Source organism: Amia ocellicauda, chromosome 1 (assembly GCF_036373705.1).
Source record: "Amia ocellicauda isolate fAmiCal2 chromosome 1, fAmiCal2.hap1, whole genome shotgun sequence".
Classification (NCBI taxonomy): Eukaryota; Metazoa; Chordata; class Actinopteri; order Amiiformes; family Amiidae; genus Amia; species Amia ocellicauda.
The window spans coordinates 17,844,881-17,870,935 of record NC_089850.1 but is presented as its reverse complement, the minus strand read 5'-3'; the positions used below and the strand labels follow the sequence as shown (position 1 = coordinate 17,870,935).

Here is a 26,055-nt window from a genome sequence, read left to right as displayed (position 1 = left end):
TATATATATATATATATATACTTCAAATATATATAAGTTCCAATTCACATGAATTTGGACATTTAACATGGATTTAATTACTAGTAGTACATTTACAGTTGAAGCAAGTACAACTACAAACATTATCAAACAGAAATAAATAAGTTGTGTGTCAGTGTTGGCACGCAGAGAGTCATGTAATACATTTACACTTGATTGTTATATAGTACAATCACTGCTGATAGAAGTTGAAGGGAGATCTGTTGAATGTAATGCATATTGCTGAAAGAATTGAACAATGTCTGTTACTTGATTTAAATGGAAATTGAACAGTGTAGGTATGTCATTTTTACCTCAGGTAAGTCACCTAAGAACAGTAGCAGTCCTCGTGCAGCATATCTTGGTTAACTGACAAAAGTGAAAAGGTGGGCGAGAAAGATTGTCCAGGCATTACTGTAAATTAATATGTTAGTTTTAACAGCTGACTGGTCAAGTTTCTGTTTACAGTTTAGTGTTTTAAGGCCACATACATTGTTAATTGGGGCTATATTCTATCCTAGCTGTCTTTCACATTATCGACCGAGTTTTGTCTTAGTTAATTCAGATTTACACATTGTTGAAGAAAATAATTGGCCTCTCCAAGACAGGGGGTGGAGACTATTGTCTACACAATATGTCACCAAATAAAAAAGTTACAATTCCACAGAGAGAAACCCATCAAACAAAGCAATAAAAATAAAAAAAATAGATGGGCACTGTTGCAGTCCAAGATGGGGTAGCAGTGCAGTTGACATCCAATAATCTCTTCTAGATCATCACATGAAGCAAAGCAATATTGTATATTTTGAGATCTTTGGATAACTGGGGGTTTCTGTACATCTGTCCACATCTTGGATGTATTTCAATACAGTGTTTTTTCCCCTGTCACCACCAAAATCGCCTGCATTATTATTCTGTTTGACCATGTCCTTCCCGTTAGATTATGTCGTTTTTAGGTTTTGTGTCTTTCATAAGAAAGTGACACGTGCTGCGCCTGGGGGCAAGAACAAGAAGAAGGAAACGTGAAATCAATTGTAAAATATCATTCACACTTCATGTGGTTCATGGGAGTCGGCTTCAGTTATGTGTTAACTTACCTTCCCAGGGCCTCGACATCTTCAATGGTCTCTGGTAGGTCAGTGTCTTTTGTTTCAGGTAAAAGCAGAACCAGCCCACTGCAGACCAAAGCCATGACTCCTGCACAAATGCAGATGGAGAAAGTGAGCAAAAGCTTTCCGGTGTCATACATCTGTAAGCAATTACTTCAATTACGTGAACAGAAAACAGTCGTACACAAAAGTTTAATAAAAACAATATTTTCCAAAATACTGAAAAAATATGTACTCGACAGATTAGCAGCCTCTCCTCAGAGCCCTATATACTAAGGTTTACCTGTCAATTAAACCATTTAGAGGAAGTGGGATTCCAGCACACTCACCGTATACTAACAGGGGCAGCTCCAACCATATGCTTGCTAACCTGAAGAGCAGAAAAGGAGCTACAATTCCTCCCATATCACCTGAAGAGGAACACAAAGACACTCCCAGATTCCTTGAAGGGAAAAATAAATACAAGTCAGTACAATTACCCTGCTATGACTTTTTTCGTGTAATTGCAAGTCTTGCCAAAGACATGACAGTTTTATCTAAACAAAGGATTGGAAGTGAGGACACAAGCTGATTTGTTCTGTGTAGCGGGATCCTCTCACTGAACCAGTGAGCTGCAAATAACCTACCACTAAGATACAAGAAACTGAAATATCTGTACATAGTTCAACAAATTTAACAAATTTAAATATCTAAGTCTGAAATCCATATGTTTATACATTTATACATTTACATATATATATATATATATATACAGTACTGTGCAAAAGTTTTAGGCAGGTGTGAAAAAATGCTGTAAAGTAAGAATGCTTTAAAAAATAGACATGTTAATAGATTATATTTATCAATTAACTAAATGCAAAGTGAGTGAACAGAAGAAAAATCTACATCAAATCCATATTTGGTGTGACCACCCTTTGCCTTCAAATCAGCATCAATTCTTCTAGGTACACTCGCACAAAGTCAGGGATTTTGTAGGCATATAGTCAGGTGTATGATTAAACAATTATACCAAACAGGTGCTAATGATCATCAATTCAATATGTAGGTTGAAACACAATAATTAACTGAAACAGAAACAGCTGTGTAGGAGGAATAAAACTGGGTGAGGAACAGCCAGACTCAGCTTACAAGGTGAGGCTGCTGAAGACAGTTTACTGTCAAACGTCACACACCATGGCAAGTGAGCAACAAGACACAAGGTAGTTCTACTGCATCAGCAAGGTCTCTCCCAGGCAGACATTTCAAGGCAGACAGGGGTTTCCAGATGTGCTGTCCAAGCTCTTTTGAAGAAGCACAAAGAAACGGGCAACGTTGAGGAGCGTAGACGCAGTGGTCGGCCAAGGAAATCTACTGCAGCAGATGAAAGACACATCATGCTGACTTCCCTTCGCAATCGGAAGATATCCAGCAGTGCCATCAGCTCAGAATTGGCAGAAAACAGTGGGACCCTGGTACACCCATCTACTGTCCGGAGAAGTCTGGTCAGAAGTGGCCTTCATGGAAGACTTGCAGCCAAAAAGCCATACCTCTGATGTGGCAACAAGGCCAAGCGACTCAACTATGCATGAAAACACAGGAACTGGGGTGCAGAAAAATGGCAGCAGGTGCTCTGGACTGATGAGTCAAAATGTGAAATATTTGGCTGTAGCAGAAGGCAGTTTGTTCGCCGAAGGGCTGGAGAGCAGTTCACGAATTAGTGTCTGCAGGCAACAGTGAAGCATGGTGGAGGTTCCTTGCAAGTTTGGGGCTGCATTTCTGCAAATGGAGTTGGGAATTTGGTTTGAATGAATGGTCTCCTCAATGCTGAGAAGTACAGGCAGATACTTATCCATCATGCAATACCATCAGGGAGGCATCTGATTGGCCCCAAATTTATTCTGCAGCATGACAACAACCCCAGACATACAGCGACAGTCATTAAGAACAGTCTTAATCGTAAAGAAGAACAAGGAGTCCTGGAAGTGATGGTATGGCCGCCACAGAGCCCTGATCTCAACATCATCGAGTCTGTCTGGGATTACATGAAGAGAGAGAAGCAACTGAGGCTGCCTAAATCCACAGAAGAACTGCGGTTAGTTCTCCAAGATGTTTGAGCCAACTGGCCTGCTAAGTTCCTTCAAAAACTGTGTGCAAGTGTACCTAGAAGAACTGATGCAGGTTTGAAGGTCACACCAAATATGAATTTGATGTAGATTTTTCTTCTGTTCACTCACTTTGGATTTAGTTAATTGATAAATATAATATATTAACATGTCTATTTTGAAAGTATTGTAACTTTACAGCATCTTTTCACACCTGCCTAAAACTTATGCACAGTACTGTGTGTGTGTATATGTGTGTGTGTTCCAAATGTTCGGCCCAATTTATTGTCCACCAGATTATGTCCACAGCACAGAAGTCTCTTGGATCAGATTGATAGTTCTGTTTCTGAGAACAAAAACGTGTAGGAATCACTTTTCAGTGGAGGCTACTAAGCGAGAGAGAATATGATAGATTCAGCTGCAAGATTTACCTTAATGGTGTGGGGAAAAGCTCAGCATTGGTAAAGTTCACTGTCTCAGATCCTAATGCAATAGCAAACCTGCCAATTATCGCAATGGTTTTCTTTATCCAGGTGAAATCTAAAAGAATTGGTGAATAAAATAATCATATTTGCACACATTACAGATAACAACATGCTTTCATTAGGTAACATCAAGCCAATTTAATATAACAGACTCAGGATGCAGACTTTGTGTCGACAAGCCTGAAGTTTTGAAACCGTAATTACATTTGGGGCATAGTCCTTGTTCCTAGCTGTAAGAGCAACACCCATTCCCCCAAGACAACTGCCTAAAGCTCAATCGTCCCTTGTGAGAGACTCATGGCTAATGATAATTTAATCTGATGTATCTAGTGTCAAACAAAAGAATGCTTGCATTGAAAGGAGTTGGCTAATTGACAAGATCCTTACTGCTACTTAGCCCATAGCAGTTTCAAGTTTCAACTACCAACATGATCAACCATAAGCCCTCCATTTTTGAACAATCAGGTTTAGTGCAGTGAGAATATGTTTGTCACTGGATAACCCAGTTCCAAAATAGGTGGTTTCACAATTAAAGTGTCTCCTTCTAATATTAGAACAAACACGAATTTGCAGTTCACTTGAATTCCTTTTCCTTTTTGAGACCAAAACCTTTTCAATTGCAGCTGAACCTCCTAACAACCTGAACCTTCAGGCACCCCCGAGAAGCTCTATCTAGTAGTAAACTGAGGATCGACCAGCAGACTTCTGCCCACCCTGTTCCTGTGATGCTTGCTCAGTTGTGCACAACATCCTAGGAACTCTTGGCTCAGGCCTCCAATAGCATTGTGGGAACTCTAGACCATGTTGATCCAGGCTATAAGGCACAACCTGTTCTCTGGCTTTAAACCAGATGCGTCACTGGAAGCCTGATATTTTCACACATGGGTTATGAAAGCACTACCAAGGAACACACTTATCAGCATCTTTCACAGTCTCACCATTTGGGATGAAAAGCATTGTTAAGCAGGCAATTCCTCCGACCATATATGAGAAAAAGAGTAATGGCCGTCGCCCCACTCTACCCACAGTCAGGTAAAATACCATGCCAGTAGGCAGCTCCACCGCCGCCGCGATGAAGAAATCTAGAAACAAGTTTCCCCCTGTGAGTCCAAGACGCATGACCAACCCTTGGAAAACCACAGTGCTCGTGAACCTGGGAAATAAAAAGGGCATTCAGATACAACCAAATGGTATACACTACAAAAATCAATCAATCAATCAATCAAAAGCTTTATTTACGCAGGGAAGCCCAACTGAGACCAAAACCTCATTTGCAGTAGGTCCCTGCTACAAAGTCAGGAAATAAATGTGAAAGGAAAAGATGAGAAACTCAATGAGTTTAATGCTCTGGTTGGCATGAGTTTCCTGCTTGAACCATTGCTTTGCTTAATCATATTAAAGAATGAATATTAACCAAAAACAAGTACTGTGTGCCGATAGACTTGACTTGAATAAGAAGAGGAGGGGGGGATCCAGTGTTTATTTACCATAAAACTTCCAATATTCGCTGGGTCTCAAATAGCAGCCAGTCTCTAATAGTCGCCAGGTTGATTTGCATAATCATGTAAACAAAAGCGGTCTCTAATAAACGCTGGGTTACAAAACAGACTTGACAATGTTTTAAAAATAAAGAAGAGGGAAATCAATACAGTTTCTAAAGATGCATTAGCACATTTGAAAGAACCTTTCACAACATATTGACGTAAACTTTTACTTTTAGTTTTTGCATCTTTCTAGTTTTAAGTAAATATATACTCAGCAAGAAAAGAAATGTCCTCTCACTTTCAACTGCTTTTATTTTCAGCAAACGTAACGTGTAAATATTTGTATGAACATAAAAAGATTCAACAACTAAGACATAAACTGAACAAGTTTCACAGACATGTGACTAGCAGAAATTGAATAATGTGTCCCTGAACAAAGGGGGGGTCAAAATCAAAAGTAACAGTCAGTATCTGGTGTGGCCACCAGCTGCATTAAGTCCTGCAGTGCATCTCCTCCTCATGGACTGACCCAGATCTGCCAGTTCTTGCTGTGAAATGTTACCCCACTCTTCCACCAAGGCACTTGCAAGTTCCCGCACATTTCTGGAGGAATGGCCCTAGCCCTCACCCTCCGATCCAACAGGTCCCAGACCTGCTCAATGGGATTGAGATCCGGGCTCTTCACTGGCCATGGCAGAACACTGACATTCCTGTCTTGCAGGAAATCACGTGCAGCGAAGGTGGTTTTGTGCCCATAAGCAACGTTGTTGCCAGTGATGTCTGGTGAGGACCTGCCTTACAACAGGCCTACAAGCCCTCAGTCCAGCCTCTCTCAGCCTATTGCGGACAGTCTGAGCACTGATGGAGGGATTGTGTGTTCCTGGTGTAACTCGGGCAGTTGTTGTTGCATCCTGTACCTGTCCCGCAGGTGTAATATTCAGATGTACCGATCCTGTGCAGGTATTGTTACACATGGTCTGCCACTGCGAGGACGATCAGCTGTCCTTCCTGTCTCCTGTAGCGCTGTCTTAGGTGTCTCACAGTGTGGACATTGCAATGTATTGCCCTGGCCACATCTGCAGTCCTCATGCCTCCTTGCATTATGCCTAAGGCACGTTCACACAGATGAGCAGGGACCCTGGGCATCTTTCTTTTGGTGTCAGGAGAAAGGTCTCTTTAGTGTCCTAAGTTTTTATAACTGCGACCTTAATTGCCGACCGTCTGTAAGCTGTCAGTGTCTTAATGACTGTTCCACAGGTGCATGTTCATTAATTGTTTATGGTTCATTGAACAAGCATGGAAAACATTGTTTAAACCCTTTACAATATAGATCTGTAAAGTTATTTGGATTTTTACAAAATTATTACAGTGTCCTGAAAAAGGGACGTTTCTTTTTTTGCTGAGTACATATACCGTATATCAATTAAAAAAACACCATCACATGTGTTTTTATTAATTTATTTCTTACTTTAATTATGTATATATATATATATATATATACATATTGCTGTATATTTGTATTGCTGTTAATTGTAGTGACTGAACTAACTGTCAGCTATGACTAAACAATGCATTAATGAAGTATAATGTTGATGGATTGGTTTAAAGCGTATTTCCACAGTTTTGTTGAAATGCTTTTTGTTTATTTAGTGAGAGTTCACAGTATATTGAATATTTACGGTGGTTCATTGAGGACATGAAAAAAAACGATAGGTTATTATCATATAGAAGAATTGGTCAATCAGCCCATGAGAGAGATGGTGTGCACGCCAAAACTGAGGAGAGTTGAGACCTCAGAGCAGGACAGCGTAGAGAATGGTTGGGTTACAGTAGGTCGTAACCACAGAAAAGTGCGTGCACAACCCCTAGAGACACCCCAAGAGATAGAATTGCCCAACAGGTTCCAACTGCTGGACACCAAGTTGGACAGTGATGGTTCAGAGGGTGATGGGAGGGCAGTTGAGCACCAGAGCACCATTGTGCCCACCCCCCCACCAGAACAGGGAGGTAGTTATAGTAGGAGACTCAATTCTTAGAGGCGTAGATCACACAGTGTGTTCTAGTGATAAGGAGACCCACATGGTATCTTGCCTGCCTGGTGCTCAGGTTGCAGATCTCCCTAAACTAGTAGACAGGCTACTGGCCAAAGCCGGAGGGAATCCACTGGTCATGGTCCACATTGGAACCAATGACATAGGAAAAGGTAGGACAGAGGTTCTGCAAGACAAATTTAAAGAGTTAGGAACAAAACTAAAGAGCAGAACCTCCACGGTAGTTTTCTCTTAAATACTTCCGGTACCACATGCATGGCCAGGGAGACAGTCAGAGATTAGAAAGTTTAACATGTGGTTGAAATGTTGGTGTAGGGAAGAGGGGTTTAGGTTTATGGAGCATTGGTCCTTCTTCTGGGATAGATGGGACCTGTACAAACCGGATGGTCTACATCTGAACAGAAGGGGGGCTAATGCATTGGGAAAGTGTATAGAAATTGAGAATCTTTTAAACTAGGGCCCAGGGGGGCAGGGAGCTCTGACAATGGGACATGTTCCACTAAGGAAAGAAAACAAAGGGAACCTGCTAGTAGGAAAGTCCTGAAATGTTTGTACATCAATGCCAGGAGTATAAGGAACAAGATGTTAGACTTGGAAGCCACAGTGCTGGGGTGTGACTATGATGTTGTAGGAGTGACGGAAACATGGCTTACAGAAAACGATGGGGATGAATACAAGTTGAAAGGATACACACCGTTTAGGAGAGACTAAAAATTGAAGAGGAGGTGGGGTAGCATTATATGTGAAAAATGACATTGAGGCAGAATAACTCGTATTAGATCCCAGTAACGGAACAGAATCTTTGTGGGTGAAACTTTTGGACAAGAGATCTGGAGGATTAGTGGTAGGAGTGTTACAGACCACCCAACTCATTGTACAGTGTAATCAGGACTGCATGTAGCAAGGATGTGGCTGTTATAATGGGAGATTTCAATTTCCCAAACATAGACTGGGAAAGCCCGGTTGGGACTACAGAACAGAAACAGAAATGGTTGAGATGGTAAATGACTGCTTTCTAACTCAATTTGTCAGGGAACCAACCAGGGAGAGTGCATGCATTGACTTGATCTTTTCAAATGACCAGGATAGAGTCAAAGGGACAGTAGTTAGAGAACCAATGGCAAACTGTGATCACAATATGGTTAGCTTTGAGGCATTCTTTCAAAAAACAAGGTCCAAGTCTAAAGCAATGGTCTATAATTTTAGAAAAGCAAACCTTGAAGGTATGAGGCGGCACTTAGAAGAGGTAGACTGGAGCACATTGGATACAGATTCATTTGAAAATGGATGGTTATATTTTAAGAATATACTAATTGAGGCTCAAGAGAAATTTGTACCAAAACTTAGCAAATTGAGGACCAAAAAACACTGGCCAAAATGGTTTAATAAAAGTATCCAAAAAAATATCAAGAGGAAGAAAATGTGGTATAGCGCATACAAAAGGGACAGAGATGAAACAAAATACATGAGGAGGAGGTACTAAAGGGACTAGCAGAATTAAAAACAAATCACCTGGGCCAGATGATATGAAGGAAATGATTTATAGGCTTCTAACTCAAATATTCCAAATTACACTTAGAACAGGGGATGTACCAACTGACTGGAAGACGGCAAATGTCATACCAATCCACAAGAAAGGGGACAAAACTGAGCCAGGAAATTACAGACCAATCAGTCTCACCTGCCTCACTTGTAAAATGTTTGAAACAATGATTAGACAGAAAACAGAGGAGCATCTTAATGAAAACCATATTCTTGGAGATAGTCAACATGGGTTTAGATGAGGCAGATCGTGTCTTACTAATTTATTAAAACATGTAACTGCAGCTATAGATCATGTGAAAGCATATGATATGATATACTTAGATTTTCAGAAAGCTTTTCATAAGGTTCCACACCAAAGACTGATCCTCAAATTGGAAGCTGTAGGCATTCAGGGTAATGTAAGTAGATGGATTATGAACTGGTTGATGTATAGAAACAGAGGGTGTCGATTAGAGGAGTCGCTTCTAACTGGAGTGAGGTTGTTAGTGGAGTTCCACAGGGATCAGTACTAGGGCCTTTGCTGTTTCTAATCTATATTAATGATCTGGACTAGTTAGCAAACTAGTGGCAGCACAGGCTATTCAAAGGGACTTAGATAACATTCAGTTGTGGGCCGACACATGGCAGATGAAATTCAATGTGGACAAGTGCAAGGTAATACATGCAGGTAACAAAAATGTCCACTATAATTACACTATGGGAGGAATAGAACAGATGAAGTAACGCATGAGAAACACCTAGGAGTCTATGTGGACTCCTCACTTTCTCCATCCAAACAATGTGGGGAAGCAATAAAAAAGGCAAAAAGACTGTTAGGGTATATTGTTAAAAGTGTAGAATTGAGAACAAGGGCAGTGATGTTCAGACTGTACACTGCACTAGTTAGAGCTCATCTGGATACTGTGGACAGTTCTGGGCTCCACACTTCAAGAAAGATATTGCTGCTCTAGAGGCAGTTCAGAGGAGAGCAACCAGACTTATTCCAGGTCTGAAGGGAATGTCCTACTGAGAGACTGAGGAACTGAACCTTTTCACCCTGGAACAGAGGAGACTATGTGGGGACTTGATTCAAGTCTTCAAAATCATGAAAGGCATCAACCACATCAAACCAGAGGAGCTTTTCCAGATCAGCAGGGACACACGCACCCGGGGACACAAATGGAAATTGGGCTTCAAGGCATTCAAGACAGAAATCAGGAGACACTTCTTCACACAGAGAGTCGTCACAATCTGAACAAACTCCCCAACAATGTGGTAGAAGCTGAAAATGTGGGAACATTTAAAAATAGGCTGGATAGGATCCTTGGATCACTCAGTTATTAATGGACACCAAACAAGCACGATGGGTTGAATGGCCTCCTCTTGTTTGTAAACTTTCTTATGTTCTTATGTTCTTATCATAACCCCGGTTCCTGGTGTCTGTGAAAAGTCTCCTCCTGACTGCAGCTCCCTGCCATTTCTTCATCAGGAAGGTCATAGGTGAGCCAGATCGCGTCCGCCACCCAGTGCGCCAATCACTGTTTTGAAACCGCCCTCCCTCTGGTGGTGGAACCTTAGCAGACAGACAGATGGTTGGATTTGCGGCTCTGCGCAGTCCTCCGCATATAGCACCTCAACGCCCAGACAGGGCAGAGTGTGTGTCGTCTGCGGTCCTCATCCGATGTATGTGGAGGGGGATGGAAAGGCTCCAGGACAACAGGTTGGTTTATATGGAAGGCTGGCATGACCTTGGGCAGGAAGGCCGGGTTCGTCCTCAGAGTGACTCTGTCGTTGCTTCCTGAGAAGATCAGACAGCCTTTATCCACAGACTAGGCATGAATTTCACTAATTATCATTGCCGATGTTATCACTACAAGGAAGGCTACCTTCAGGGCCGGCCCTAGCCTTTTGGCGGCCGTAGGCGAGATTTGATTGTGGGGGGCTCCCAGCTCGCTGCAAAACATTTTAGTGGTGCCCATCTTTATGGAATAGAGAAAATGTTTTGGTAAAACTAAGAGAGACACAAACATTTAAATAGTGCACATCAAAGAACATGTATTGCATTTTAACATACACTGAAATAGATGTATTAATACATACACATTTATACGTACACTGTGCACATTGAAATAACAGCAATAACTAATAAACAGTTAAGGTATAAAAACACCCACACCATAAATTATAATGAAAATACTATATTACACAGTGCACATTAAAAAACTAAATGTATTTAAAAAAATACAAATTACTGTAGTAGTTAACTTCTAGCTAATCATCATTTGGATGGCAACGGGCAGCTATCGATGTGATGTGACCCTCCACCATAAGACCAGTCACATCACCAACATTTTCAAAAATTAGATTATTACTTCTGAGCTGGGTTATTGCTTTATATATAATTTGACAAAGTTATGACATTTTAAAGTCCCACTATTTGGAATATACAAAACAGCTGTTAATGTTCCGCTGACATTCTCTTCATAAACTCTTGAGCAATACACTTATATCCATCAGATTTACCTGAAATTTAGCATACGTATTCCTGACGTGTGTTCTGACCTAGAATCTGGACAATATGCTTGAGTCACAGATTAAATTACCCTCTCCCTCTCATGTTTGCATAGTATAAATGTACTGCACAAGAGACGAGCGGCTGTTTAACTGCAGCCATGCAAAGGGCAAAGGACTGTCTTGTGCATTGCTCCTTGTTGTTTAATACTTTGTGTTAATGATATTACCCAGTGGTTTATCACGTCACTGACGGAGCTACAGCTGTGAATAGAAATGTTTTATAAAGTTTGGATTACAACACGATGTACAGTCCACAACATTCCCACAACAATATAGAGAGCATAATGATAATAGGAAACAAAAGTGATCTGCATTGCCATTATCCATGACACGTCCATCAGCAACTTACATTACCTTGAAACCCAGAATAAACTGACCAGTTATCTTGCACTTTTAAAATGTGAGCATTTCAAGTAGTGTTTGCAAATAAATTTATATGCTTATGTGGAAATGGGCGTGTTTATGATTTGTTTGTGGTGGCGCGTCACATAGCCTGTTTTCTTTTAACTTGTGCAAAAATGTAATACATCAATTATCACAGTGCAGCAGCATTTAGAATAGTCAGCGGGTAATTAATTTTGTCATTTGGTTGGCTAGTTATCTGCTTACATGGTATGTTGATTTCAAAGCTAACTACTGATTGAAAATGTGTTTGATAGTCGCTAGCTTGTTGCATGGATTGAGGTCACACACAAGCATCACTCGACACAAGTGAGGTGAAATAATGAATAACGTCTGATATATGTATCTACCTTGTGCCTTCTAGTCCTCACCCTTTTTTCTGCACTCTCTTTGTGATCTCTCTCTCTCTCCACCTCAGCCTCTCACATCAGCAGCACTGCTGTAACCCATGCCTCACCTTCCCCTCCGGCACTAGTTCACGTTTTTAGGCGCACTCATGCTACAGTGCTCAGTTGATTTTTTTATTTTTTATTTAAATATTATTTATGTCATATTTTTGGGGCCCTTTGCTATTCTGGGGCCCTAGACGACCACCTAGTTTGCATGTACTTCAGGCCTGCCCTGACATTGACACCCGCTTTGACATGAGGGGGAGGCAGGGCCATTGCATAATTTGTGGGGCCCTATGCAGCTTGCGTATTCAGCTGTGGCTACCTTGAGCGAGAGGATGCAGAGCTCCATTGTGGAGATGGGCTCAAAGGGAGCACCGCTCAGTCCTTTCAGCACTAATTCCAAGTCCCAGGCTGGAATTGTGTCCTTTACTGGTCTCAGGCGTCTCGCACCCTTCAGAAACTGGATCCCCAGGAAATGGGCTCCTGGTGAGACATTGTCAATTTTATCATGGCATGCTAAGATGGCAGCCAGATAAACTTTCAGCATGGATGCAGATTTCCCGTCTTCAAGCAGCTGTTGCAGGAAGCACAGGATTGTCGATATGGGGCACAACACTAGATCCACACGTCTCTCTAGACACCAGTTCTGGAAAGCTGACCACTGGCCACGGCCCGTTATGTCGTGATCACGAGTTATTTATGTCGTGATCAGGACATAATGATTTGTTATGTTGCGATCACATTTTTTTTTTTTTCATGTCCTCAACGAGCCACCGTAATTCTTAGACTGCTAACAGAATTACCGGTATCTTGTTTACAATCCAGTGTATAGTTCACCATACATTGAATGTGATTTGTTTTGCATCTTTGGAAAGCAAATTATTTAAAAAATAATAATAATTACAAAAATAAATAAATAAAAGCCTGGCATATTAGCCTACTTCTACAATGAAGCAGTGTTTCCAGGCTCTTCTTACCCTGCATGAGTCCAGGATTACTTTTTATTTATGAACATTTAATACAAACGCCGGTCTCCTACAATCACCGGTCTCCAATTGATGACAGGGCTTCTCGCAGTTATTTGTAATAAACACTGGGGGTATATTACACCAGATGCTAACTGAAATGGCCATAAACAATTGAAATGAAAAGTAGTAGACCTTTTCTTACCAGGCATATATTAAGATGAGTGTCTGTTTTCTAAGCTGAGGAGTTTGGAATAAATCCACAACAGAAGGGTTTATGACCTGTTTGGCCTTCTCCTCCAAAAGCTCTACCTGCAAGTGAAATGGAAAAGGTTTGCATGAACTCATTCAGGCCTGTAGCTTGGCTAGGCCTTGTCAGACTCACCGTCACTTCCTGAATTCTTGTATGCTTACTGTCAAAAGCTCAAAAATTAACCTCAGCATTCTCTTCCTTCTGTATGCGTACTAGATTGGACCTAGGAACAATTCCAAGCTTTGCTGTTATACTGTCACTTCCCTGCCTTGCATGAATGAGATTAAACCTCACAGTCTATCTGTCTTATCCAAGAGAAGAAGTCTGGGAAATTGACCTTCAGAAAGTGTGTACCTCACTGTACTTTTCTGGCAAGGACTTCCCATGGTACTTTGCAATGTCTCTTACAATCTTCATGGCTTCTTTTGTCTTCTGCTGGGACAACAACCAGCGAGGTGATTCGGGGACAAACCTTGAAGAAAAAGTAATACGTTCCAGAAACCTTATGTTGTACATCTTCTATTGGCAAGTATTCAAATTTATCCTGTGACTGACTGGCAACAAACACATCCCGAGTAGCCATCACATAACTGTTAGTTATGTAATGTTAGTTACTTATTTTGCATATCCCCAAAGAATTTATTAAACAAATTACAACCTCTTTGCTTTAAAGATGGTCCCTTAAAATAATTGGTCACAGATCTGTAGTAATGTTTCACAGCCTTCTCCAGTTTAAAATGCTTGTTAGCCAAAAATATACTTCCACAAATACTTAATAATTTACTGAATTTCCAAAGTTCTTAAATTATTTACTCATGAGTTAGACCAGCAGTTTGAATTCAGTTTATTTCATTATCACATTAAAAATCATTTGTTAAGTTTTTTTGGGACCATTGTGAGTGAGAAATTAAGATGTCAGTGTAACACAGTAACTGTAATGAATGTTTGGTCCATACTCATATGTAAATCGTTTACCAACTTTGGAAAAGCAGGGCCGAAGTAAAATATGAGATCACGGTTTGAGGTAGATTCAATAAATGCTTACATACTTCACACATGCCTAAAAAAGTATGCTTAAAACAAAGTGTGCTCAATCGTGCAGTGAAAATGCTGCTTTCCTTTTGCATGTAATGAAACTGCACAAGCCTGAACTAGTACTGGATCACTAGACACCAGATTCAAAACTTAATCTGACTCTATACAGGGCAGGGTGTCTCAAAGCGACACGTGTATGTTAGTAAGTTTGCAAGTTAAAGACCTGAATTTGAAAGTCACTGAGTGCTACACACAGAATGAGCATTGACTGACGACAGATTATCAGATTTGCTAGGCTTGTGCCCAAGATCTGCCAAATTAAGGATGCTGGCAGCGATTAGGATTCTTTCACACACAAAAACGTATATAACTTGCTATATTGGTCGTACAAGTCTGTGCTGAATAAATAAACAACTGCTGTCAGAGACAAAAGCAACTTATGCGATACCTATGAACCATTACCAGTAGTAGGCTAAAAACAGGAATATTGGCAGGGTCATGGTCAGCTGGAGCATCTTCCAGGACGTGATGAAATAGGCGACTCCGGGAATGATGGCCAACCCCAAGGAAAAGAAACTCCGGGCGGCAAAGGAGACAAACTTTCTGTTATTTGATCCAAAGAACTCAATGACTGCAAACAGTAAGAGAGGTTCAGATTAGCACCTTTTTTGCATAAATTCGACCAGGATGGGGTGGTTCAACACAGAAAACAAAAACTGCACAGGAGAACCAGTATTCTTACCCAGCACATATACAGCTGTCCACGCTCCCTTCCCAAAGAAACCCTGCAGTGTGCGGAAGAGCAACAGCACTGTGTAGCTGGTTGAAAATGTAACGCACATTCCAGAGACTCCAAGTCCAATCATGGAGATAAGGAAACACAGCTTTCGTCCAAATCTGGAGGACAGGGTGATTCAAGGTGTTTTAGGAGCAAGACGTTAACAGAATTCAGAAGCAGAAATACTTGTACAGACAACAGAAACATTGCCCTGTCTGCTCAGTGTCTGTTGGCAACTGACATCTGTACAAAAATACAAAATCTATTCAGTTGTAAGCAGAGTGACCACTTCTCAGCTTAGGGTTTTCTTCTCCTGTGCCTTACATCATACATGCTTCATATGTATGTTTTTAGTGAATGTTTCCTTGAATATGTTTACAATTCAAGGACTGTACAATATGCAATGAAGTGCCCACTAGATGGCAGAAATCTGATTTCTACAACCTGTTCCACACCTAAACAATCCCTACCTGCAGTCTTGCCAGTAGTTAATGTGAGTTACTCCATGGAAGCACTACACCAGTGTGTTTATTTTCATTTAAGAGCATAAGAATGTTTGAAAGGCTTTCGAGGAGAGGAGGAAAATTAGCCCATATTGCTGGATTAGTTGAAAACAGCATATTGATCTCAGAATTTTGACAATCTTTTGTTTGACATCTTTCAAGGTGGGTTACGTGTGCATTATTGAACACTGTAGGAAATAAATAAATAAATGCAATTTTCTTTTTTTGTCCCAACACTAACTTATTTTCCATTCCAAGAGTGATAAACAACACATCATTGTTTTTTCCGCATTACATTTTTATGTCTTGCATTGTAGGAAGTTTGCTAAATGTTTTTGTATTGAATTCAGTCATTAATATTTGAGTCCTGACTCACGGATTCCATGAAACAATCTAGATCAGGGATGGGTATTGTCTGGTATTTGTTCCACCCCAGATCTAAATTATCTAATTGTACTAATTGTCAATTCACCTGTCATTTCCAGGTATTAACCAGTACATTGAGAAGCTGTAGGAATCGGAACACTTACCGATCTGCCAAAAAGCCTGTGACCAAAGCGCCAAGGAAAAATCCCCCTGTTAAAAACGCCTGGTTTAGATCAGTTTTCCATGCTTCTGTGCAAACAAGCGAGAACTGAAAGCAAAGGATGATAGCAGTGTCATTGCTTATTTACTGGGGAATCAAGATCTAAATCTCTCTTTCCCTCTCTCTCTCTCTATACACAGAATAAACAACATTAATCATCACAGTGACAATTACTGTTTAAATAATAATACAAAATAACAATTAGAAATGAATTAGGCTATTCAGTTGTATGAAACCTGCATATAGTATTGGTGATCTTGGCATTTTACATAGCTCCACCACATTAAATAACTAGATTCACCTATTTTGCTCGATCACAAACTGGTAAAAAAAACCACACTCCTGTTCAGCGAAATACATGATTTGTCTGGCGTTGCCTCTATGGACTGGGAGATGTTGAGACAGAGTAGGCCATCTGTACAATCAGGTGGGGAATGCTTCTGTCATGCTCACTTTTGAACTGCCACTCATATCCTCTGAGCATGAAGGGACAAGTGTTTGAGCATAGTTAACAGATTTGCCCCTAGAATGTTATTCTATCAAGACTCCATTAAATGGAGTATATATATATATATATATATATATATATATATATATATATATGTTTAAAATAAAGACAATAGCCTTTTCACACTGATGCATTGACCCAGATCTTGAAGACCCAGAGGAATGTACACAATGTAAAAACATGCAGTGTTTACATGACAATGTGGCTTCTCTAATTCAAGGACTTGATATATATGTGTGTGAGAGAGTTTGTATGTGTTTATATAGTTGATTACTTTGTTTATATTTTGCAAAACAATATTTCAGAATTATCTCAATTTTCGTAGATATTTCTTTGTCAATACAGTCCCGGGGTCAACATTTTCAGAATACTAGTGAATCTTATTGAAATCCTACTAATACATACAAAAGGTCCAGTCCATAGTTTTTGCAGTTGATTACATTCTGAGTATCTTGCATTGCTTTTTACCCTACCTGGGCTGCTTGTTTGCAAGCCACCATAAGACATAATGAAAATCACCAAATCAAGCCCTGTACTGTTACCAACAAACCATTTCCACATGCTAGTTTCTTATGACAGAGTGGCCTCAAAGACATACCAGAAAAACATATGTCTTACCAAGCTCTATGCATGAACAATTGTGACCCTTGAAAGACATTAGACAACACTTTAACTGATATCTTGCCAAAGTACAAACATGTTTAGGCCAGAGCCCCTACCTCAGTGACGATAGTGGAGTGAGATCCATCGAACTGCCAGCCTCTGTCGCAGGCAAGGCGGTCGGTGGAGTTCATGGAGATGGTGGGCAGCGGGTGGCTGCAGTTGAGCTCAGTGCTGTTCCAGTCCACACTGAATCTCTCACACCGGCTGTAGGAGCTCTGGCTGGACTGGGGGATTGTAAATGTCCTCAACTCCTCCTGTGACCAACCACACTGGCCCTGGATTTCCTCTGCTTCTGGGGTCCAACACCAGTGACCTGGGGTATGCCCAAGGAAGACAATCCCCATGAGAACAAAGGCAAAGAGAGTCACTGGAAGGAACCCTAAGAAACATATCTTTCTTTGATATGGTCCAAAATCTCCTATGCCAACCAGAAGCTCATCAAACGTTGGCATTGTGTCCAGTGCTGCAAGCGCTTAGCTGGTGGTGAATGCGAACGTGAAGGCTGTGGTCCACTCTGTCGGCTGTCAGGAGTGGCTACCCCTGCACAAGGGGAGGGACTTTGTGTGCTGAAGAGATTCAAACATTCCTCCCATTGAGGAGAGTGCAAACAGCTGCTCTGCAACAGACAGAGGAAGTCTAAACTGGACTGGCATACCCTGGCACCATGCAGGTAATCCTTTAAGCAGACTGTTCTTTTCTGTCATCTATTCAAAGTACATACGCAGCTCTTTCCTCTCATGTTTGTCTAACTGAACGCATCACAGTGCTAATCCAATGTATATTAAATTAATATGGCACTTAATTGAGTACAAAAATAAAGAAATGAATGAGCCTCAGGCTAGAAAAGGACATGTGTGAGGGGGGGGGGACTTTTACAGATTAAGAGACCACAAAATAAAGAAGCCTTTCTTTAAAACCACCAGTGTAAATGCTTAACCATTTGTAAGAGTTAGTATTGTTTTTAAACAGGGCAACATATCCTTAATCCAGCAGTAATCAGGGGAAGCAGATTACTGTTGCATAACAATAGTTTGGAGTGACTTCTGTTCTGTTTTCTTCATGAGAGTTGGCTCATTTTCCATTTCACATCTGGCATACATTAAACTCATCCCTCTTGTATTGACATGTCAAAGCAGATCAAACATGAAACGTAAACCAGTCAAACAGCATCATACCTGTTGTGTCTCCGTTTGACGCAGTGCCCCAAAATAGAAGCAATCTTCATGTTAATTAAGCAGCAACATCAGTTTAGTAAAGGTTTAATGCCCAGGTTATGCATTGATTTCTTTCTTTGTAAGGGTGACTTTTGAATCCTGTCCTGTTACAAACTTCATGGTATTCAAAAGGAGCAAAACAAGAAGACAGAAATCCGAAAGTTATCTGCAATGATTGTGTAGTGTCGCCCCATCTTTCTGCTTGTGTTTCTCAAGAATGCAGAAATAAGGGGGTACATGTCACATTATTCAAACCCCTCGGAAGTAGTTAATGAAGCGACATGAATGAAGGTTGACAAATTACTTTGTAACCAAATTATATTTTGCTTCTTCTGAAAATCATGCTGAAAAGTGACTGCTTAATTTGAGGACACTTGGCAACTTGAAATTCAGTCCATGGGGCTTGTCTGGGGCCTTAATCCATCTCTACCACTTCTTAAAAACAAACAAACAACTGTTGTATTGCTTCTTAAAACAGAACATTCCTTCGTAATTTGTCATGTTATAACACACACAGGATCGAACCTTTGACAGTGATCTCAGTACTGACTTTCTTCACTGTGAAAAACCCCCCAAAATGCTATGTTCTAACTTGATTGAGGCTATGTACCAATTGTAAAGTAAGCCAGCAGTAACATATGAAAAGTTGTCTGTCTATATTTCTAGTTGTGTCTTTGAGTTGTGTTAGTCAGTTATATTTAAACGATTTATATGTATTTAGGCTATCAAAAAAATAAAATAAAGATCATTTATATTGTATATGCACTCCTTGAATCATTTAAGTATATTTATTAACTGTCAAATACTTTGTTTCAACCTGCTGCACAGAGCAACCATATACAGCCCCTAGAAGCCAGTATCAAATTACCATCTCAGCTGCTCAACCCAGAGCCTCCATATAATTTTCACATTTGAAACTGTAGCATGAACACATCACCATCATACATATTTAGTTGCAGTAATTTAATATTCAGCTTACTAAATACTTCAATCAGTAAGAACACACCTGCAACATTAGAATCATATATATATATATATATATATATATATATATATATATATCTTTCCGTCTCTAGCATAGTCGAGGTGTGACTGAATCTGGAATTCGCCCCAGTCTCTCAGGCAGGATTGCCTCATGCCCCAATCGACCCTCCTCTGCCAGTCTTTGTCATCCCGTTCATCACCGACCTGATATTTTGTCCACACCTGCAACAATTACAATGCATTATATGAATAATATGAAGTGGGCTGTATGTAGCCTATAGTTGACTGTAGTAAATGCCAGTATAGTATATGATTCCGTGCCGGGCAGGGCTGTGTTCAGCTCGGGGCTGCAGCTCTGTGCAGCACGACGGTGTTGGGTGCTGACATCATTCACTGTACTTTATTGTTATATAAATGTGTGTGTGTGTGTGTGTGTATATATATATATATATATATATATATATATATATACACTCACCTAAAGGATTATTAGGAACACCTGTTCAATTTCTCATTAATGCAATTATCTAACCAGCCAAACACATGACAGTTGCTTCAATGCATTTAGGGGTGTGGTCCTGGTCAAGACAATCTCCTGAACTCCAAACTGAATGTCTGAATGGGAAAGAAAGGTGATTTAAGCAATTTTGAGCGTGGCATGGTTGTTGGTGCCAGACGGGCCGGTCTGAGTATTTCACAATCTGCTCAGTTCCTGGGATTTTCACGCACAACCATTTCTAGGGTTTACAAAGAATGGTGTGAAAAGGGAAAAACATCCAGTATGCGGCAGTCCTGTGGGCAAAAATGCTAAAGGTCAGAGGAGAATGGGCCGACTGATTCAAGCTGATAGAAGAGCAACTTTGACTGAAATAACCACTCGTTACAACCGAGGTATGCAGCAAAGCATTTGTGAAGCCACAACACGTACAACCTTGAGGCGGATGGGCTACAACAGCAGAAGACCCCACCGGGTACCACTCATCTCCACTACAAATAGGAAAAAGAGGCTACAATTTGCACAAGCTCACCAAAATTGGACAGTTGAAGACTGGAAAAATGTTGCCTGGTCTGATGAGTCTCGATTTCTGTTGAGACATTCAGATGGTAGAGTCAGAATTTGGCGTAAACAGAATGAGAACATGGATCCATCATGCCTTGTTACCACTGTGCAGGCTGGTGGTGGTGGTGTAATGGTGTGGGGGATGTTTTCTTGGCACACTTTAGGCCCCTTAGTGCCAATTGGGCATCGTTTAAATGCCACGGCCTACCTGAGCATTGTTTCTGACCATGTCCATCCCTTTATGACCACCATGTACCCATCCTCTGATGGCTACTTCCAGCAGGATAATGCACCATGTCACAAAGGTCGAATCATTTCAAATTGGTTTCTTGAACATGACAATGAGTTCACTGTACTAAACTGGCCCCCACAGTCACCAGATCTCAACCCAATAGAGCATCTTTGGGATGTGGTGGAACGGGAGCTTCGTGCCCTGGATGTGCATCCCACAAATCTCCATCAACTGCAAGATGCTATCCTATCAATATGGGCCAACATTTCTAAAGAATGCTTTCAGCACCTTGTTGAATCAATGCCACCTAGAATTAAGGCAGTTCTGAAGGCGAAAGGGGGTCAAACACAGTATTAGTATGGTGTTCCTAATAATCCTTTAGGTGAGTGTATGTGAATGCAAACTTTTTAAAATCCTTTTATTAGCCTATTGCAGAGATGGCGAACCTTTTTGGGCTCTTTATTTTGGACAATGAGCATCTTTAATCCTCATTCAAATAAGATCAATCATGCTTAATTGTACATAGTGAAAGAACTTTCCAAAGCCTGTCACAACATTAAAGAATAAGGTCATCACACAATGAATACATAAATTAAATGATGTGTTGCTAAGGTGCAGTAAAATGCATGAATGACATTTAATAATTAAGTTTGACGATTATAATACTGAAATATATTTAAAAAAACAACATTAAAACCACAATGTATTAAACACCTCCCGCCTACTAAAACTGGTAGTAGATTAATATACTTTGTGTGGCACTGATTGTTTAAAGAAATAAATACTGCAGTGGTATGAGTATGCAATCAAAGGCATATTTTATGTATTTTTGAGAATGTATAGCTCTCTTTTGCTAACTTTATGAAGCTTTATAATGCTCAGAGTGTTAATATGGATAAGGTAGTATGCTAAGAAATAAATAATACAATGAAGATAATAATATATGAATGATTGTGGGATTCTCCATTTGATACAAGAGATAACAGTAAATAGGATGCTTCTTTCTCACGTGTTCAACGACATGTCAATTGCTGACCACAATTAATCACAACAGGTCAGACTTACAGTTTTTGTAATCTTCCTCCTGCTCCACAGCACCACATAACAGCATAAACAGCATCATAACATTAAGGAGTAACACTGCGTTCATTCCTGCTGAAAGCTTGCACTTGCAACAGCTGAGACAGATCACCTGTTATATGAATACAAAGTTTGAAAAGAAAATAAAGTAATTTGGTTATACTTGGTTATATTTTGCTGGTCTGTTCTCCAGCAGCAGATTGGCTTTAAGAACGTGTACATTTCATGCAAAATGCACATCTAAAACACAGAAACACAATAATTATTTAGCAGGTAATAAAAAAGAAGCAGTTAATTTCATTCTGTCACTTGAAACATTCCATCCGGTTACCTCATATATGAAACATGCTTTAACTACAGCGAATGTGTCACACTGGTTTCCCTCATTTAACTATGAAAATCATCTATGACTGCTCTAATTCACACTTAATATTGGAGAGATAGGCAGAGACAATTGTCCTCAGAGAAGGCATCAACTCTCACAAATTGTGATGCAGTGAATCATCTCTTTGTGTGGATTTTCAGTCCAAATACCCTTTCTCTGGGGTTCACATGGTTCTTCATTTCGCCAAAATGAGATTGTAATCAACCATATGAATTTCTCATTCCCATTGCAGTACCTTCACCATAACCTGGCTGTAAGTGGCCTGAACCATGAGAAACAGCCCCAAACCATTATTCCTCCTCTGCCAAACATTAGTTGGCACTGTGCATTTGGGCAGGTAGCGTTCTCCTGGCATCCACCAAACCCAGATTCGTCCGTCTGACTGCAAGATGGTGAAGCGTGATCCATCACTCCAGAGAACATGTTTCCACTGCTTCAGAGTCCAATTGCTTGTGTGTGGCTGCTCGGCCATGGAAACCCATTTCATGAAGCTCCAGATGAACAGTTCTCGTGCTGATGTTGCAGTTTGTAACTCAGAAGTGAATGTTGCAACCAAGGAGAGATTAGTTTTACACGCTACATGCTTCAGCACTCGGTGGTCCGTTCTGTGAGCTTGCGTGGCCTACCACTTCGCAGCTGAGCTGTTGTTGCTCCTAGACGTTTCCACATCACAATAACAGCACAGTTGAATGGGGCAGATCTAGCAGGGCAGAAATTAGACAAACTTGGTTGTTGGAAAGGTGGCATCCTATGATGCCATGTTATAAGTCACTGAGCTCTTCAGTACGGCCCATTCTACTGCCAATGTTTGTCTAAGGAGATTGCGTGGCTGTGTGCTTGATTCATACACCTGTCAGCAATGGGTGTGGCTGAAATAGCCGAATCCACTAATTAGAAGGGGTGCCACATAGTTCTGGCTAGGTAGTGTGCACAGTGTGTGTGTGTGTGTATATATACAGTGAGGGAAAAAAGTATTTGATCCCCTGCTGATTTTGTACGTTTGCCCACTGACAAGGAAATGATCAGTCTATAATTTTAATGGTAGGTGTATTTTAACAGTGAGAGACAGAATAACAACAAAACAATCCAGAAAAACGCATTTCAAAAAAGTTATAAATTGATTTGCATGTTAATGAGGGAAATAAGTATTTGATCCCCTATCAATCAGCAAGATTTCTGGCTCCCAGGTGTCTTTTATACAGGTAACGAGCTGAGATTAGGAGCACTCTCTTAAAGGGAGTGCTCCTAATCTCAGTTCGTTACCTGTATAAAAGACACCTGTCCACAGAAGCAATCAATCAATCAGATTCCAAACTCTCCACCATGGCCAAGACCAAAGAGCTGTCCAAGGATGTCAGGGACAAGATTGTAGACCTACACAAGGCTGGAATGGGCTACAAGACCATCGCCAAGCAGCTTGGTGAGAAGGTGACAACAGTTGGTGCGATTATTTGCAACTGGAAGAAACACAAAATAACTGCCAGTCTCCCTCGGTCTGGGGCTCCATGCAAGATCTCACCTCGTGGAGTTTCAATGATCATGAGAACGGTGAGGAATCAGCCCAGAACTACACGGGAGGATCTTGTTAATGATCTCAAGGCAGCTGGGACCATAGTCACCAAGAAAACAATTGGTAACACACTACGCCGTGAAGGACTGAAATCCTGCAGCGCCCGCAAGGTCCCCCTGCTCAAGAAAGCACATGTACAGGCCCGTCTGAAGTTTGCCAATGAACATCTGAATGATTCAGAGGAGAACTGGGTGAAAGTGTTGTGGTCAGATGAGACCAAAATCAAGCTCTTTGGCATCAACTCAACTCGCCGTGTTTGGAGGAGGAGGAATGACCCCAAGAACACCATCCTCACTGTCAAACATGGAGCTGGAAACATTATGCTTTGGGGGTGTTTTTCTGCTAAGGGGACAGGACAACTGCACCGCATCAAAGGGACGATAGACGGGGCCATGTACCGTCAAATCTTGGGTGAGAACCTCCTTCCCTCAGCCAGGGCATTGAAAATGGGTCATGGATGGATATTCCAGCATGACAATGACCCAAAACACACAGCCAAGGCAACAAAGGAGTGGCTCAAGAAGAAGCACATTAAGGTCCTGGAGTGGCCTAGCCAGTCTCCAGACCTTAATCCCATAGAAAATCTGTGGAGGGAGCTGAAGGTTCGAGTTGCCAAACGTCAGCCTCGAAACCTTAATGACTTGGAGAGGATCTGCAAAGAGGAGTGGGACAAAATCCCTCCTGAGATGTGTGCAAACCTGGTGCCCAACTACAAGAAACATCTGACCTCTGTGATTGCCAACAAGGGTTTTGCCACCAAGTACTAAGTCGAAGGGGTCAAATACTTATTTCCCTCATTAACATGCAAATCAATTTATAACTTTTTTGAAATGTGTTTTTCAGGATTTTTTTGTTGTTATTCTGTCTCTCACTGTTAAAATACACCTACCATTAAAATGATAGACTGATCATTTCTTCGTCAGTGGGCAAACATACAAAATCAGCAGGGGATCAAATTTTTTTCCCTCACTGTACACAGTCCAATTTACATCTGGAGAGAGTTGTAGAGACATGACAAATCTACTCCCTGACAAATACACAAACTGTCCAAGAGTCAGGCTGAGCAGCACCACAGATTTTAAAAGGCGAATCCTTTCTTGCGATGAACTCCCACTAAACTATTAAGGGAAAAAAGACACACAGTAGAGAACATGTGATCAGCCCACGTGTAGGCTAGATCATCTGCAGGTCATACTGCCAGACTCATTACAGGCGTCTTCCACTGGCTTGCAGCAACACTGTCTGTGAGCAAATAATTTACAGCGCTGCATTGCCTCATGTTTAATTTGACACTAGGCCAGTTTGACTGCAGCTCAAGCCAGACGCAGCCCAAAGGTCATATACTGTGCTGAATAGATGTTTTGGTTAACCTTTCTCTGATAAACTAGAAAACAAGTGAGGAAGATTGGGAAACACTTTAATAAATGTGCCGAGATTGACTTTCAGGCAATAAGATAACAAAAGTCATAAACCTACTTGTCATCATTATACTCTGTATTCACCAGCGTTTCATTTTCAGAAACCATTGTATGCAAAGCTGACAGTCAGTTGGGCCTTAACTTTATAAGTATTAAACATGCCATAATAGTTATAAATCATAACTAAAACTGCCCTGACAGGCTATGCTTTTCTTCAGCATAGTATCAGACTGAGATAAGGAAGAGGACACCTCAGGGAATCTGTGAGCGAGAGAGTTAGTTTGACTGGAGAAACAAAGTGCTAGTTGGCCTCAGGTTTCCCAAATGACAAGCCTGGCTGTTGGAGGGGCCACACTAAAATACCAGAAGGAGGAGCTCATATCTGAAGCCCATTTTACTCATTTTTTTTAAAGGAATCATAAACTTTATGGTTGATAATAAAGATTATATTGTGGTAGAGATGAAAGCCTGAACAATGCTTACTTGAGATTTTCATTTTTTGATAATCTTTATCTGGAAATTGATAAGATGTGAAATTATGTGAAGTGGCAGAAAACTGCATGTGGCCATTAATCTATAAATCTGTCAAATTGAAATAGCATTCTGTTGATATGGATTACTCTTTTAGAAAATGAATTGATATACCCAGCGTCACCCCTCTATCACTCTTCAACAAACTGTATACATCCAACACTCACACA

The 26,055-nt window shown here is 40.7% G+C and overlaps 1 protein-coding gene across 1 annotated transcript; it reads right to left on the bottom strand.

Annotated features, from left to right (window-relative positions):
• Positions 1–18: 18 nt before the first annotated feature.
• slc22a3 (solute carrier family 22 member 3) lies at positions 19–17,879 on the bottom strand. The gene is made up of 11 exons (XM_066697462.1): positions 17,468–17,879; positions 16,185–16,288; positions 15,116–15,270; positions 14,836–15,004; positions 13,693–13,810; positions 13,291–13,397; positions 4,632–4,846; positions 3,640–3,748; positions 1,457–1,569; positions 1,116–1,215; positions 19–1,012 (listed from the first exon to the last, which is right to left on the bottom strand). Exons 1-11 carry the CDS (start codon positions 17,861–17,863, stop codon positions 955–957), a joined length of 1,644 nt encoding a protein of 547 aa, XP_066553559.1. The 5' UTR covers positions 17,864–17,879; the 3' UTR covers positions 19–954.
• Between the last annotated feature and the right edge of the window lie 8,176 nt (positions 17,880–26,055).